The 18136-nt window shown below is 48.8% G+C and overlaps 1 protein-coding gene across 2 annotated transcripts in view; it reads left to right on the forward strand.

Annotated features, from left to right (window-relative positions):
- Nucleotides 1–18136, forward strand: part of LOC144822536 (aldehyde oxidase-like) — a 578143-nt gene that overhangs the window by 169333 nt on the left and 390674 nt on the right. For both annotated transcript variants that reach the window (XM_078680182.1, XM_078680181.1), the window contains exons 11-12: nt 2608–2759; nt 6967–7060. In XM_078680182.1, the coding sequence (XP_078536308.1) occupies nt 2608–2759; nt 6967–7060 (246 nt within the window). The remainder of the gene's footprint in view (nt 1–2607; nt 2760–6966; nt 7061–18136) is intronic.

Here is an 18136-nt window from a genome sequence, read left to right on the forward strand (position 1 = left end):
GGGGTCAGCCAAGCAATGGGCATTGCTTATATGTCTTGACCCTAATCATCCTCACCAGTTCTTTGAGCAGACTATGCTGAAGTAAATGTAGTTCCGATGAATGACTCGCCAGAGAAGTTCCTTGGGGTGAAGAGATGGGCTAGAGTAAGCCAAAGGATTTACCAACAAAATAATATTGAAAGAAGGGGCAGTTGCAATTGCACACAAAGTGACACATATCCCCCTAGTAATGTGTGAGAGACGGCGCAAGGAACTTCAGAGGTTGTATGAAAAAGTAATCATTGAAAGCATCAAGGCATTTGAACGGCTTTCCCAGTAGTGTTGGCTGGAAAAAGGAGCAGTAAACTTAGGCTTTGCATAGACCTACATGATTGCAATGCTTCGATCTGGCGGACAGGCATCCATTCCCAAAATTAGTGAAATACTGGTGCTGATCAAGAGAGTAGCAATGTTCTCTAGCTTGGATTTGCCATTGGCATATCACCAACGTTTCCAAGCCTATACTTCCTGTGTCATGCTTAAAGGAGTGTATGGGTATAAGTGACTGCCTATTGGGTTGTTAACACTTCACAAACAGAGAGACTCCTTCTAGTCCGTTAAGGGTATAGGATTTTTAAGCAACAGAACAACACAACTCCCCTCACACTCAGCATAACAAACAATGTTTTACATGTGCCATTTGCATGTACCTTTCAGTCCTTATTCAAAGAAACTGCATGCTTCATAATAATGCTTTAAGTTTGTTATTAAAAAAAATATATATTCTTATTTGTTACTCCAATAAAACATTTTTTACAATGTTTTTAAAAACTTGAATTTACACACACAATAAAACCGCATCAACTACAAATGATATAAAAATACACACGAAAATTGTTGTATCAAATTCAAAGCAAATTTAAAGTATGAAGCCATTGACACACCGTTTTCGTGGGTTAAAGTAGATAGAAACATATATGCTTCATCAGCCTCTTTGTTTTACCACGTACTCACATTATCAATAAACACCGCTTAGTTAACTTTAATTTCCTCAATGTATTACGAGCGAGTGACATTGAAACATTTGGCTTCTCTTTTGGCACTAAGCAAAATTATAATAAGCACAGAAGCCATTAATTTTGGATTTGGAGTAGTGTTATCACAGCTGATGGATGAAAGGACAGTCACTATTCCTTATGAATCGTGGCTGTTAAGGGATACTAAATAAAACTATCCCACACTTGAAAAAGAGGCATTTGCCAGTTGTTGGTTGGGTGGCACTGAATCCTCTAGTGGGAAGCGATCAACAGCCTTTCACCTTTGTTCTCTTAGACATTGTTCACAACTAAGGTACCGGTCAGGCAACATAGAGGATCTCAAAATGCTTGTTAAGATTGCAGGAATTGTGTTTACAATTTCAGTATATGCTCAGGAAGAAGAATATATTACTAGATTGTCCGTTAAGATTACCTGTGTTTGAGAAAATGCTAAATACTGTGAATCGAGAAATAACTGAATCTGCTGTGCTAAGCATTCAAGAAATGGCTGAAGCAGTATTTTACATGAACAATGATTGGGTGCTGCTGGTCAGGATTTGTTGTTAATGAAGATGAGAGAGCACATGATGTGTGGCTTGCTTAGAAGGTGAGTTGAAGGTTGAAGTGGAAGCATTTAGAAATGCTTGCTTGGAGTTTTGTGATGGAGATATACTGTTCAGAATGGAAGTGTTGGTAGCACTGGAGGGGCTGAGAGAGAAAATTCTGACCGAGGCCAATAGAGGCCTCATTTGTATGAGTGCCACTAAATAGAGCACCAGGGCATATTTTTGATCAGGAGTAGATTGAAATGTGATGAGGAAAATCTAGAATTGAGAGACTGGTAATTGTTTATCCTTTGAAAACGGATAGATGGATGGCCCTTGGTGGAAAATAGCTTTTAAAATGTCTGCACGTTAGGTAGTACAGGTAATTATGCGATAGTGGGAATACTGGTAATTCCAGAGCGGGGGAAAATCCGGATCATGATGAGTTGGAATACAATATAGTTTAAGAATGAAGAGTCTGTATTTTAGCTTGGGGGAGAGACTATTCTGGTCATTGTGGATGGGGACTAGGTCCATGTGGGGATAGATCATGTGTGTTGTTCATTTTTGCTTCACCAGTTTGGTATTATGGATTGTAGCAACTTGCAGCCACAGTCCATATTTGGTTAATTTGTCGACTTGTTAATTTTCATCTAAAATCATTACAAAGTATGTAAGCTTCACAGAAAAAATCTAAGTAAAGGGTACATAAAGGATACCTGCCTGCTAGAAAGGCCATGCTATGTAAAATACCCTCAGCAATTCAATGTAAAAGTTTCAGTTGGAGTGATAAGTGTACAATACATATCAGTTCCTCTAGATCATCAGCTAATATAGCTACTTGCCCTTAACTCTTTACAGTTCTACTGCTCATGGCCACATTTTTCACTTCCATTTGAGAATTAAATTCCTATATCCTTAGAGCTAAGAAGTCTCCTAAATAGAGAAATTAACAAACTGATCAGCTATACATTTACTGACATCCGAAATCGATATTTCTGTCTAGTTTAATAAATTCTTTCAGACCATGGTCACTTTGTTTTCAGGATTGACACTGGGCGCAGCCTGCAGCCTAGCCTTGATGAAAGATACCTTGCATAAAGCAGTGTCCGAGTTTGCAACGGAGAAGACCAAGATCTTTCGAGCACTGCTGCTACAACTGACAACTTTGGGCGGGCAGCAGATCAGGAACACTGCGGTAAGCCTTGAGAATAAGTTAATATGAACACATGATGTGTAAGGGATATAGCTAACCAGATACCTACTGTCGGCCTCCTTGAATATTGTAGCCACTATGCATCAGTTCAGAAGGTAATTCCACACATAAGGTTCCACTCTTGGGAAATCCATCCCACCAAACGTAAATGATGACTTCCTGAAACTCTGTGGCAGCCTGAAAACTTGCCTGTTCATTGATATATAGTGGAGTGGTGTGGCTCACTGGTTAGAGGCGGCAGACCTGGAAGCAGAGAACAGCCCGGGACCAGGGTTCAATTCCCGATGCGGCAGGGTCGTGGACCAGGGTCAGCGGACTCGATAATTCTCGCCTCGGTGCCTACTCTAACCAGGAATCACACTCGGCAACTCTGGGCATTAGCTTGCCTCATCTCTACAACGGCCCCCCACATTCGCCAGGGATGCCTGGTTTCACCTTGGAGATACCCAGTAGGGACCATCTCACAGGGATAGCCAGGATGGGTTCCCCAGCGGTCTACAGCGCCACGACGCCTCAGGGCAGCAGTGCGCTTTACAAGACACATACATTTACATATATAGTGCTGATACAGGCCTTAAGCTATGGTAAACAGACTGCTATTATCAGGGTCTTAATGGTACCCAAACCTGCACCCATAACCTGGAAAAACTTCAAAGGGCCGTCCAGTGAAGAGCATTAAACAGTTTTCTTTACCCAGTTTTGCATCATCAACAGTCTCAAACAATAAGTATTCTAGAATGTCGCTTTGTTTGATGAACTCTGCTTAGAGCTTGACACATATTCTGACATCATTCATCGGATGACCCCTTTAAAGCGGATCTGATGCAGGTTAGTGCGGTATAAAGACAGTAAACTTATAAATAAAGAATCTCATTCACAAATGTGGACATCGAATATGGAGTCCTACCCTATTTGCTTTTGATCAACAGGATCGTGAACAGCCAATGCATCAGGAATTTCATTTGATTTCTACGAGACATTAAATTCATATTGATTATAGAGATCTCATAGATAAGCAGGCAGGTGCAAAGTTTTGTAGAATACTTCAGTGGATGTGGAGCAGACATATCTTTTAGGAGGTGACATGTTTGGGCCTGATGTATGCCTTTCTCATTTCTGCTGCCTTTATAATGCTGTGGTATGGGCAAATAGGTCATTTTTACAGAACGCCTATTGTGAACTTAGAGTGGGTTTGGAGCCCACCCATTGCTTACAAATGGCTGGCTTTATTGCCACTCTCATTTGCTTGCTTTTCATCCATTGCCTTGTATGAGCTTGCAATCATCTTTTCTGCTCGACCCTCCCCTGGTTAATAGTCTCTTTACAAGTGTCTATTCAATGCTTACTTTTCGGGAACTGCATCTTTCTTTTGGGTTAAGCCCTCTGTGCGAGTGAATATGTTTTCCATTTGTCGCCCTTGTGTAGTTCTCTTCCCTCTGCCATGCTCTGTGTTGCCCTGTCTAACCCGTGTGCTTCTCCTTCACTCCTCCTTCTTGTTGCGTTCGCCCTTGTGCACTGCTCTCTGCCCCACTGCATTGCTTTCTCGCTCGTACTCTGCTACATCCTACCGCTCTCTGTTGCTGCCCTCTCCCAACCTTATGCTCCCCACTGCTGATCCCTCCTTCCACTCTCTACCTTTTCTACATTTATTTATTTCTTTTTTTGCGGTGGACCAGGCAGCAAATTGCTATTGGGCTGTCTGTCTTAAAAAAGTGCTTTTGTGCTACTTTTTTTAATTACTCAAAGGATAAATCCACAGGAGGATCATTTGTTACAATTCATTCGACTATAGGAACAGCATGGTGGGGGACATGCTATCTGGGGTGTATCCTCTAGATGTAGCACTTTTTCCATACATCAGAGAATGTACCATTACCACCAAAATTTAATTTGGGCATTTTTCTTATCTCTGTAGTCCAGTGTGTGGTCACTCATTCAATATTTTCAGGCTTGGCACGTTTAAACCTGTAAAAGAGCAACATTTGCAATACATGTGCAATGCAATAACTATAGTAGTCTGTTTCCAATCATAGTGGGGCATTTAACAGGTATACTTTAGCTTTCTGCAATTGGATGATTAATTGTTGGTAGTCTTTCAATCCTGGTGACAGTTCCAATTTTATTTTGGATCCTCTCCAGCGGAATGTGTTTGCTGTGTGTTTGCCTCTTGCTCAGTTCCCCCAATCCTGATGCACCCTGACTATTGTAAACCAATTGCTCCAACCTGTTTCATTTGTTTTGTCTCTGCATCATTCTCAATCCTGTACAAGTGCTAGGGCTACACGTATAGTTTGGATGGTGGCCTGCCGTCTGCAGGATGGATCACAATACTTTTAGTTGTTTCGGGTCAGGTTTCCGGCACGTTCAAGGGATTCAGACTGTTTGGATGTTCGGATTAATCTTCTGGAGCTCTTGAACCCAAGAGTGTAGACCTAGGTGAATCTTCTTGGCTTTCTGTGACCTTCAATACACGGAGAACTCAGCACTTTCTATCATGGCTCACTAATGGGTTCATGGTTCTGATTTGAGACAATGAACAAACCTCAATGACTTTCAAAGATTCTGCCCTTTTATTTATGTATGTGACCTTCAGGTTCCTACATTAACTAAGGTTAGGACAGAGTTGCCCATGATTCATGTGCAATACAATAATAGATTGATGGTGACAGTAGGAAGGTAGGATCTGACTGCATGGTTACCCCCACTTTTTCCCTGGTGTTTTGCTGGTTTTTGACTAGTCTGACTGGGATCCTGCTATCCAGGACCCCAGTTTATCTGCTTTCTCCCTTAAATTGCAATGTATGTACTTTAGGTACACTGCAAATTGGATACTGGGGTACCCTTATCAATCCCTAGTATATGGTACACCATGTACCCTGAGCTTAGGTACCACAGAGGCCTCCCATGGGCTGCAGAATATATTATGCCACCTCTGAGAGGCCATTCAAAGTGACACAGCAGGCCTGCTACTGAAGCCTGTGTAAGATGGTGCTTGCACCACTTACTGAGATATAGGTTCACTATATCCATCTAAATCAATTACTTATTTACTACTACACTAAATACCTATGAGTCACCCCCCCTACGGCAGGCCTTATCAATCCTGAAGGCAGCATATACCAAGCCTCCTTCGCACAGTGACTCTTGGTCTTCACATCATTAACACTGAGGCACATCAAGCCTTTTCTATTGGGTCAGAGCCAGCAGTATATTCTTGAGCGGTCATGCAGGCCTTGCAGTTTGCTGTCCTCCCGCACTTTGCATGCATGTTGGTCTGAAAAACTGTTTTTTCTGCTCCAAGACACACATCTCTTTGCTCTCAAGACACTTATCTTCATTAGATACCAGTGATAGGCAGGATCCCTTTCAAAGTTTAACTTGGGCACTTAAATGTGTGTATGGAAAGATACCCAGGTACCTCAAGCATGGATTGAAATGCTACTGTCCACTTGGTGACCTGTGGACTGGCAGTTCTGGCCTAATATGTCAACTGAAGGTCAAAGATTTAAAGCCAGCTGGTCAGTCTTCTGCCAGACAGAGAGGCTGGGGAACAATTTGCCAGGCAACATGTGGAAAAGATGTATATTTCAGTATTTTATATAGCAATACAGATATTTTATGTTTTGATGTCTTTGTTTCTGATCTCGTCAGTGTAGCGCTTGGATCTCATAACAAGGGTTTTTTCAGTGTATGACTGCTATAAAAATGGAGATGGAAACAGAGATAGGCAGGTTAGCACAGTCAAGGGATATACTGAGCCATGTCTTGCACAATAGACTATTATGGTGTAATAATGGGTAATAATCCGGTACGTTTGTGACCGAATTGTAGGATATTTTACTGCATTTTGATGGGATATTTGGCACATAATCGACAATTATTTAAATTAAAAATTCTAGACTGACATTAACAAATATTTATAAATGTCAAGAAGACTAACATATGAACGTAATCAATGCCTTTTATACATAATTAGTGCAGCCCAATTTGAAGCATCTTAAATCTGAAACACTGAGCATAACAGGCTTCCCAAGAGCATTTTTCCCAAAGTTGGTATTGATTCCTTTTGAAATAAGATGCTTGAGCCATTGATTTGTGTAGCACTTTAACAGAAGAATTCGGTTGTAAAGTGCATAGTCAGATTATATTTGCACTGAATTGTACTTAACTGTGCCCTGCCTTTTTTTAGTCTTTAGGAGGAAATATTGTCAGCAGATCATCAACCTCTGACCTAAATCCTGTTCTGGCTGCTGGCGGCTGCACCCTAACCGTGGCATCGAAAGGTGAGAGTATGCACAATAGAGCGAGGCAATTGGTGAATGGGAATGATGGATAGAGGTTGGGGTGGAAGTGAGACAACGCTAAGTGGGGTCTTTGTGTTGTTGAGCTGTACCAGATCAGAGCACTGGAGCCTGAAGTCCTCTCACTAGTCCCAGCTTTTTCACAATGTTGCTGTGCATCACATGTGATCAGAAAGATTAGAAGGAGGTTAAGACTCAGTGCTTATACCATGCATCACTTCTCTTTTGTCCCCGCCATCATAGGTCTAACATAATTTCTGGGGTGGTTTCTCGGAATGTGGGCACTGCCCCAGGTGGTTTATCAAGAGCTGGTTAGTACCAGAATGCCCATCACGGTGACGGATAGCAAAGGACTTTTATTACCCGTGACTTGGGTCTTGTTCAAGCCGACTTGTCAACAATGGCCTCACTAAGGGCTGCCCAGTATAGGTAGAAGCACAATAAAGTTGCAAGAGAACCTGGTAGGATTGTCATGACCACAAGACATATTTTCAGACTCCTGACCAGTGGGCTCAGCAGAGATTTTGGTCCTGGTAATGGCAACAAGTGGAGTCTGGAATTACCATGATGGTGGGGTCCTGTGATGGGTGAGAAAGGTTTTTTCACATCACAAGATTTGAACCAGCTCCCAGAAAGAAGCAGCACGGCTATATGAGGTTGTGGGAGAGAAGTGAAAAGAGTGCCTAGGAATTCCACCCGAGCTCCCAGGTAGAAACAAAAGTCACAAAAGTTCCCCTGCAGGTACAATGTTTTGGTAAACTGCAAACCTCGAGGGATGTTTCCGAGGTCTTAGCTTGAGGATCACCAGAACAGCTCAAGCAGTAAATTCAGGAGGGCAGGAGCGCTAATGAGTGAGCCTCTGGGGATCTCAAGTAACTCCATCCCAAGCATGCCTGGAAGCTTGGGACTGACTCTACCTATGAGGAGCATATTCAGTACTGATTTGCATAAGACCTCTGTTTACACTGGCATAGTAGGTGAAACACGATGGATTGGAATGCAATCCAGAGAGATTGCCAGTGGTTTAGACTATCTGCATGCATTCCACTCATCACCAGTAGTGTGTTAAAAATATGGCACTCCATTCTCACTGTGGAGTTTAAGGAGCTGCTCGCCTCATCTTATCGCTTTGGATGCAAAGCTGTATACGTTAGGCAGACATGCCTCTGTCTACCATAGGAATCATGTGGTCCCTTGTTGAAGAACTGGAATGGGACAAGGGCATCAGTTTCAAACCCCCAAAAGATGTAGCTGGAATAGAGGAACATCTTGTGTAAAACTTCGCTTATAGATTATGACCGCTAGCTTCTGAGATGCCCAGTTCTCCACAGTATATACCATTTTTTAAAAACAGATTTTCTTAAGTTTTCAGGAAATGTCAAAACAATTCACATATATACGTAACCCCAATACATTGGTCCTGCAACACTTGTCCAATAATTGTGCCCCCACCATGATTTTGCCTTGCCCCACCGAAACCTGTTTAGTCCATCAGATTGTTCCACACAAGGAGTGAGGCCTTTCTTATAGTGAGAGTTATATCCCAGTTGACCTGAGACAGTTCTACAGGGCTGAATTGTGTTGCTCTTTGCCTATGCAAGCACTGTCAGCCTCTATGTTTCAGCGCATGTAACAAAGAACATCACCCCCCACCTCAACTCAACTCTCCGCCCCTAACCCCTCCCCCCCTCCGAACCCTACCTCCCCCCTCCCCTCCCCTTTCCCTAACAACGCGTTTAATGCTCATTATGTGTTCCGCACACTCCATTTGAGTCCTATGTCAGTAGCCCACATCTGCCCTGAGAGGACGCATCCACTTCCCCGATCTCCCCTCCCATTCTCTCATCTCACTACCTGCTGTTGCGGTCTCATGTAATAAAGAGGGCACTTATAGCCGTAGAGGTCAGTCGTCATCTTCAGCCGGGTTCTTGAACAGATCTACCAACGCCACCCAGGCTCTCGCCGAGTCCCACAATTTGTCGTTGTCAGTCCTCTGAGCTAATTGGAGCCGGAGAGTCCCCTCACAGTCGTCCCACTTAATAAAGTCACGTAGCCAGAGCGCAACGCTAGGGGCCGTGACCGCCTTCCAATGACTAGAGATTTCACGCTTGGCTAGAACTAACCCCAGGTCTCGGAACTTACTGGTGGTTTTGCTGCGGGAAGTGTCGGGAGAGGCATACCTCTGGAGTATTCTGCAAGTCCCTTTCCGTCACCTCTGTCAGTTTGGCCAGTACCTCTCCTCAGAATCCCCGAAGCAGCGGACAATCCCAGAACATGTGCATGAATGTCGCACCTTCCAGTCTGCATCGTGGGCAGGCAGCGTGGGACCCAAAGAACTCATTAATTTTGTGAGGCGTAAGATACGCCAGATGAAACACATAGAATTGGATACGTTGAAATTTCGCGTTTCGGGAACACTTCCAGGCCCGTGCCATTAGCAATTCCCAGGGTTTATCCTCTATAGGCATTCCCAGGTCAGTTTCCCACCTAGCACGCAGTCCCTCTAGAGGAGTCCTCAGGCCCTGCGTCAACCTCCGATACAAGCACGTCACCGCCTTGATCTTACCTGCGGAGGTGACCACATATTGGCAAGGGAGGAAGACCCGTGGTTCCTCCAACCCTTTTTTCCAGTGCTTGCGCACAGCAGCCGTTACACCCGCATGTAAGAGAAAGTCCTGAGCAGGAAGTTCGTGCCTCTGCATGAGGTCTTGAAATGGCAAAATTGCACCATCTTCATACAGATCTCCAATGGAGGAGATCCCCAGCTCCTCCCAGTCATGTAGCCGCTGCCAGTCTCCTCCATGGGGGAGCTCTACGCAGAACCACACCGGAATCTCGGGGGGCATATGCCGGGCTCCCTTTATTGCGTCGCATAGCCCTATACCAACATTGCCTCAGGACCCATAGTTCCCTGGACACCTCACTTTCCTGCATCGGAAGCTGTAGCAAAATCCGACTCAAGTGGCGAAGCTCTAGGTCCCCTCCTCTCTGGTTTGCCTCTATTCCCAGCTTCCCTGCCAGCCATTGTGTGAACCATTGGAACTGGGCTGCATGGTAGTAAGCCTCGAAATCCGGCACTGCAAAGACCCCTCCCAACGCGGGCACATCATGGTCGGCAGGGCCACTCTACGTCGTCCCGTTCCCCACAAGAAGCTCGAAAACATGGAGTTGAGTTGGGCGAAGCACTTTCCAGGTATCCAAATCGGCACGGTAACAAAGTAATAAAGTAAACGGGGAGGGTTATCATTTTCAAAAATGGCCCACGTCCCGCAACCGACAAAGGCAGAGAAGCCCAGAAGTCAAGGTTACTCTTGGTGGTGCGCAGAGCCCGCCCTATGTTACCCTCAAATAAATCCGCTGCCTCATGGTAAATTCTAACCCCTAGATACGGTAAACACCTACCCTCCCATCTCACATCGATCCCCTCGGGAGGATCACCATGCTCCCCCCCTTAGCGGAAATAAACAGGTCTTGGCCCAGTTGACTTTGAGCCCTGCAACCCGTCCCAATCTCTCCAACAACACCCGGGCCCACCGGAGCTCATCAGTAGCATTTGAGAGGAACATCAGTAAATCGTCGGCTATAGGGCAATATAGTGCACCTGACCCATCCCCTCTAGTTGCTGCGGGAAGTGTGGGGAAACCAGTGTAACAGGCATACCCCTGGAGTATTCTGCAAGTCCCTTTGCGTCACCTCTGTCAGTTTGGCCAGTACCTCTCCCCAGAATCCCCGAAGCAGCGGACAATCCCAGAACATGTGCATGAATGTCGCATCTTCCAGTGTGCATCGTGGGCAGGCAGTGTGAGGCGTAAGATACGCCCGATGAAACACATAGAATTGAATAAGTTGAAATCTCGCGTTTCGGGAACACTTCCAGGCACGTGCCATTAGCAATTCCCAGGGTTTATTCTCTATATGTGTTCCCAGGTCAGTTTCCCACCTAGCACGCAGTCCCTCTAGAGGAGTCCTCAGGCCCTGCGTCAACCTCCGATACAAGCACGTCACCGCCTTGATCTTACCTGCGGAGGTGACCACATATTGGCAAGGGAGGAAGACCCGTGGTTCCTCCAACACTTTTTTCCAGTGCTTGCGCACAGCAGCCGGTACACCAGCGTGTAAGAGAAAGTCCTGAGCAGGAAGTTCGTGCCTCTGCATGAGGTCTTGAAATGGCAAAAGTGCACCATCTTCATACAGATCTCCAATGGAGGAGATCCCCAGCTCCTCCCAGTCATGTAGCCGCTGCCTGTCTCCTCAATGGGGGAGCTCTATGCAGAACCACACCGGAATCTCGGGGGCATATGCCGGGCTCCCTTTATTGCGTCGCATAGCCCTATACCAACATTGCCTCAGGACCCATAGTTCCCTGGACACTTCACTTTCCTGCATCGGAAGCTGTAGCAAAATCCGACTCAAGTGGCGAAGCTCTAGGTCCCCTCCTCTCTGGTTTGCCTCTATTCCCAGCTTCCCTGCCAGCCGTTGTGTGAACCATGGGAACTGGGCTCCATGGTAGTAAGCCTCGAAATCCGGCGCTGCAAAGCCCCCCTCCCGTCGCGGGCGCATCATGGTCGGCAGGGCCACTCTACGTCGTCCCGTTCCCCACAAGAAGCTCGAAACCATGTAGTTGAGTTGGGCGAAGCACTTTCCAGGTATCCAAATCGGGAGGGTAACAAAGTAATAAAGTAAACGGGGGAGGGTTATTTTAAAAAATGCCACACGTCCCGCAACCGACAAAGGCAGAGAAGCCCAGAAGTCAAGGTTACTCTTGGTGGTGCGCAGAGCCCGCCCTATGTTACCCTCAAATAAATCAGCTGCCTCATGGTAAATTCTAACCCCTAGATACGGTTAACACCTACCCTCCCATCTCACATCCATCCCCTCGGGAGGATCACCACGCTCCCCCTTAGCGGAAATAAACAGGTCTTGGCCCAGTTGACTTTTAGCCCTGCAACCCGTCCCAATCTCTCCAACAACACCCGGGTCCCCCGGAGCGCATCAGTAGCATTTGAGAGGAACATCAGTAAATCATCGGCATATAGGGCAATATAGTGCACCTGACCTATCCCCTCTAGACCCCTATAATGTCTCCCTGTCCTTGCACGAACCGCCATCGGCTCCATTGCTAGGGCGACCAGGAGGGGAGACAGCGGGCAGCCCTGTCTCGTCCCCCTGCCCACGTCGCAAGCAGCCGAGATCACACCCCCCGTCCGAACCCTGGCCGTTAAGCGGGAGTAGAGAATCTTCGTCCATGCCACAAACTCCTCACCTTAGCCGAAGGCCCTCAGAACTCGGAATAGGTATGGCCACTCTAGACTATCGAAGGCCTTCTCGATATCTATGGATAGTACACATGCCTCATCCACCCCTGCCTCCGCTTCATGTAATAACTGACAAAGCCTCCGAATGTTCATGGCCGTGTTTCGGGTGGGAATGAACCCAGATTGGTCTCAGTGGACCAGAGTTGTCATGTGCACCACCAGATGAATGGCCAAAATACCGCTCAGTATTTTATAATCGATATTTAACATCACCAGGGGTCGATACGCAGTTCGGTCCCACTCCGGTTTACCCGGTTTAAGTAGCGGTACTATCATTGCCTCCCTCGTCGAAGCGGGCAGGTAGCCCACCTGCTTTGAACAATTATAAAGAGCCACCAGCTGCGGAGCCAGCACGTCAAGGTAAGTGACGTAGAACTCCGAGGGTAGTCTGTCTGTGCCTGGGGTTTTCCTTTTGGCCATACGCTTGAGGGCTCTCCTGACCTCGTTCAATTCTACCGGACGGCCCAGACTCTCCGCCTCCTCAGCCTCGATCTATGGTAACTGTATATCAAGGAAATCCCCTTCCTCTAGCTCCATGGGGTCCAATGTGCTACGGTAAAGGGTGGAATAGAAATCCAGGAATTGCACGTTAATGGCCTGCTGCCCATAGTGGGTCGTCCCCACCTCTTCCCGTATTTCAAGGATCGCGTGCCCCTGCGTGCCGGATTCGCCAGCCAGACTAGAAGTCCCCCTGACTTGTCGCGCTCCTCATGCGCCCGCACCAGGTAGGCCCTGTGGTCGAAACACCTCAGTCGCTCCACCTGCGTCGCTAGGTCTTCCTTCGCCTTCAATAGCCCCTCCTGAATGTCCTCCCGCCCCGGCCTCTCTCTTTCTTTCTCCTGGAGCTGTTGTTCTGCCTGCTGCACTTCACCCAATAGAGTCCTACGCACTCCCACAGCCTCCCCAATGCACCACCCGCGTATCACCGCTTTGAATGCATCCCACTCATTGTGCAGACTGGAAGAAGTGCCCACATTGCTCTGGAAGTAGTCCTCTATGGCAGTACCTATGGTGGTTCGGAAGACCTGATCCTCCAAGACCTCCGGTCGGAGTCGCCAACTAGGGATCGCCGTTCTAATGCGAACCCAGTTCAGGGTCACCAGTAGGGAATTAGGATCAGAAGTCGTCCTGGCCAAATATTCACTCATTGTGAGCATTATATGGACATCAGGGGAACACAACACCGCGTCCAGCCTGACGTGTAACTCATGGACTGCGGAAAAATAAGAGTAGTCGTGCTCCCCGGGGTGATGGGCCCTCCAGGAATCTGTAAGCCCCCAGCTCCTCTGCCAATCCCGCCTGGTCTCCGCTAGTCTGCGAGTAGGGGCGTCAGGGAGTGGTGGGTGGGAACGGTCCAGGTCTACATCTGTCACACAATTAAACTCTCCCCCTAGAAGAACAGGACCTGTTAGCAACCCCGCCAATGTCTGTGAGAGCTGTGTAAAAAAAGTGGTCTGTTCAATATTTGGGGCATATATGCTTCCTAGGGTAATGTCCCGCCCATCCAGTCGCCCCGTGACCACTGTAAACCTACCCTCCGGATCTACCACCTGCCTCACACACTGAAATGGAACGCCTGCCCTCACCCAGACTAAGGTCCCCCGTGCATAAGCCGAATAAGAGGTGTGAAAGACCTGCCCTCTCCAGCGGCGTTGTAATGCCACCCCCTCCGCATTCGTCAAGTGAGTTTCCTGAAGTAGTGTGATTTGCACCCCTCTTCGTACTAAATAAGCGTGTATTTTGTGTCGTCGATACATGGTATGCATCCCCCGTATGTTCCAAGACATGACTTTAAGACCTATGGAGGTGCCCATGGAGTCCACGCATGCACGCATTTGCCTAAACCCCCCTAGCGACATGTCTGACCCCCCCCCATCCCACCCAACTCACAAACTTCCCCCAACTCCCACACCCCAGGACAGGCACACAAAAACCAGTTCCCATCCAAACCAAACTGTTCATATCTATAACCGTAACCAGAAGGGAACTCGTAGCTCGTGCATAATGCCCCCAGAACCCCCCCCCCCCGCCTTCCCCTTCCTTGAGAAAAATCTGCAAAGTCAGCTAGGACCCCAGCATCTTGGGAACTTTACTCCGTACCGCAGTGCCCCACATCTAATCAGTCCCCAGTACCAGTACTTGCAACACCCCTTGCAACTAACGACCCACATATCCTCATTGGCCCCATCAACCAAACATTCCATCTGCTGTATGTGGGGTGACTTTCGGCAGCTCCATGTCGGGGGGTCCTAGGGTGCTTCCAGATCCCGGGCTCCCTGTTCCACTCTTCTCCGCATCGGTATCAGTACTCGCTGGGCTGACCACCCCTCTGCTGATGTCCGCCACCGCTCTCACCGCCCTGTCTGGCTCATGCTGCTGCATCATCGGGGAAGTGGGCCGCCCCCTCGGTGGAGTAGTCGCCTGTCGTTCTCGAGGGGAAGCCGCCCGCGAGGCATTCGCGGCCACACCCCCGCGACCCTCCAACCAGTCCCACGCCACCTGCGTAGTAAGAAAGAAATGGGTCTCCTCGTCCGCTGTCACCTGCAGTCGCGCCGGGAACAGCATAGCATACGGGAGACTGAGCTGGCGCAGCTTCCTCTTGACAGCCATAAAGGAGGACCGTTGACGCTGGACCTCCCTGGTGTAGTCCGTAAATATCAGCACCTTACTGTTCCCTATTTGTAGATTCTGTTGTTCCCGGGCTCTCTGCAGGATAAAGTCCCGGTAACGGTAATGCAAGAGTCTCGCCACCATTGGCCGTGGAGGGGCTTCAGGTTTTGGTGGGCGAGTCAGGACCCTATGAGCTCGCTCCAGCGCATAAAATGGGGAGAGGCCCTCCGGCACCACCTCCGACCGCAACCAGTCCTTCAGAAACCCACAGCGTCAGCTCCCTCTCCGTGTTTCGGGACTCCCACGATACAGAGATTGTTGTGCCGGGAACGCCCTTCACTGTCTTCCGCCGCAGCTCGAGGACTTTGACTCTGTGATTGACCTCATTTAATGAGTGACGCAGAGCTGCCACTTCTTCAGGAACGTCCTTCATGGCGGTTTCGTGGGTCGTCACTCTCTCCTTGAGCTTCCGGTGATCATCCTTCAGCAGGGTAAGATCTTATCCGACGGCGTCCATCCGTTTCTCAAGCGCTTCCCAGGAGGCCACTATGGCCTGCATTATTTCACTCAGGGTAGGGTCCCCAGACCGTCCCGGTCTCCGTCTCACCTCATCGCCGTCCTCATCCTCTGTTTGCTGGTCTGGTTCATCCAAGCGCAGCACCTCAAAGCCCTTATTTTTTTTTGACACGCGGCCCATCGTAGTGGTCAGGTGCAGTCAAAATGAGCAGTGTTGGGGGAGCCCACAGTCTCACTCCACCCCAGCAGGGCACTGCTGTCTCCGGCCGTCTGCTCCGAAGATCTCCGCCCCAATCGCCGCCCCGAGCGGGTGCCGATCCAATGTCGCGCAATGACACCGCGCAGAGGAGCTTCAACACATTGAGGACCTCAGCCCGTCTTCCCGGACACCCTTTCCAGCTCGTGGTCCGTTGACAGGAGTAATGGGAAGCTTACGAGCTTTAATTGCGTCTCAATCCCTTGCGGAAAATGGAGTGCGGACCTACTGCATAGGGTGCAATGTCGCTAGTCCTCTGGCGCGCGTGCGCCGCCATGAAGGTGTGTTGGCCAGTCGATCTCAAAGTCGTGTGAGCACCAGTTAGATGTCCCCAGGGTCTCAGGAGCATAGGTGTGAGCCTGGTAGGATCGAGGATCAGTCCTGAGCAGAGGGTCATTAAAGGAGCAGGGGCGCAGCACTATTCCTGTAGATCTCCTTGTCACCAGGATCGAATTCCAGTGCCCCTCGTCCAGGTAGCATGTGCTTGCTACACCCAGAACAATAAGCGCCGTGTGTCCTTGCTCCTGGAGGGATTATACACCCTCTCCCCCACACACATCCGCCCTCCAGCACTCCGTAGCCCAGTACCTCTGTGCTGGTAGCAGCTCTGTTTACCAGTGGGGTCAATGCGTTCCCCCTCAGTGTCAAGCTCTGGGTCTGTCCTTCGCCTGGATGCAGTCCAGCCCCCTCCTGCTGAGCGTCCGCTTGCGCTCCTCGGGCAGAGACCTGTAGTGAGGGACCGCCGGGTACCTTTCCGTGAGCCCCTACAGAGTGATTCTGGGGATCAGCTATCGGCGCTGTCTCGTCACGATGCCTTTGCCGGTCCAGCAGAGCCCAGCCAAGCCCCCAGTGTCAGGCGGGTCCCGGTCTCAACCAGATCTCTTACTCTCGTTGCAACTAACCTCAGGGGCCACCAGCAAGACCATCCCCCAGCCCGATTCAGATCTTGGGCAGTCGCTTGGTCTCCCGGTGCACAGGCTGATATAATCAAAGCTCCAGCTCCCGCCGGGATGTGTCCATCAGCGCGGAGTCAGTTCGAGAGCAAACGGCCTCACCGCAGCCCGGCTCACGTCGCTCTCTCCGCCATCTTGAAGTCTGGCCACGGCATCCGGACGGCTTGAAGGCACTCGGCCACTCTCGTCTCCCCTTTCTCCTCACTGCTTGGGACACTGCTTCAGGTGAGTCCCAGTCTGTCCTCCGTCTCTGCTCCGTGATCCAGGAGGTTTCTGGGGTTGCTCTCGCACTTTAAAGGCTGCGAACTCAATCACCCCCCGCGGCCGCCATTTTGCAGCAGATCTCGGCGGGCAGACTCAGGCAGATCAAAATGCCGATTTCTCCGTGCTGTGGCGTTTCTACTCCCTGCGACTTCTCCCAGCGGGGCACGCAGTGTTCCGCTCTAGGTTGTGATGTCGGGGGCCTCTGTACCGTGTCAGGATAGTTTATGATGAAGGGCGGCCACGGAGGAGCTCCGAGGTCCGCTGCAGACTACATAGGCTCCAAGCCACGCCCCCTCCACAGTCTCCTCCTCTGCAGTGCTTAATTTGTAAAATATTAAGTGCCAGGGCTCTGACCAGGAGGTCACTGCAGCTTGCACCACCCATCGCCCTTGTCATTGCTTCCAAAACAACTACTAACCATCTCTCTCGCATGTAAATGTGACAGTTCCGATTATTCCAGGTCCCCAAAAGTAAAGGAATGGCTGGGGAGGCAGGTATTAGCAATTTCTATGTATATTGTATTCCTAACAAACCGTTGTTCTGCTCATCTCTAAATTAGATGAGCAGCACCACCATGTGGTAGACTGGTCTATGTATGGTGTTGACAATTAGGTGCCCAGCACCGGAAACCGGAACCGGAAAGCCCCGGCTCAAATTAAGCCCTGCTCCTCTGTCACTCTCTTGAGTACAATGCCAGGTCCTGGTAGCCACCTGGAACCTCTTCAGATGAGGTCTGAAGAGAAAGCCTTAAAGAGGCGCCTTATGTTTAAAACAATGACTGCCTTACTTTTTCTGTAAGGCTAACCCGCTGCTCTGCCACTGGGTGTCACTAAAGTGCAGTTAGACACACACTTCAGTACTCTAGTGTATACGCCATGCTGCCTTACCTGAGGCAACTCGTGTGCAAGTTGCTAAAAGTTGACCAATTATCATTCACCCACATTTTTGTCCTCTTTTCACTGGGGGAGAGTGGCTTTATCTCTTAAACATATCTACAGATCTGTTTCTATACAATTACCCTAACACTAATTTCAGAAGGAGGATATGACACCCAGGAACGCTCCTTTCTATAACTGGGGCGCTGATGGGTAAGCCTTCTTCTCCTCCTGCACTGTAGCCTCCTCACCTACCCAAATCCTCTCTT

This window comes from Lissotriton helveticus, chromosome 3_1 (genome assembly GCF_964261635.1).
Source record: "Lissotriton helveticus chromosome 3_1, aLisHel1.1, whole genome shotgun sequence".
In the NCBI taxonomy this organism is placed as follows: domain Eukaryota; kingdom Metazoa; phylum Chordata; class Amphibia; order Caudata; family Salamandridae; genus Lissotriton; species Lissotriton helveticus.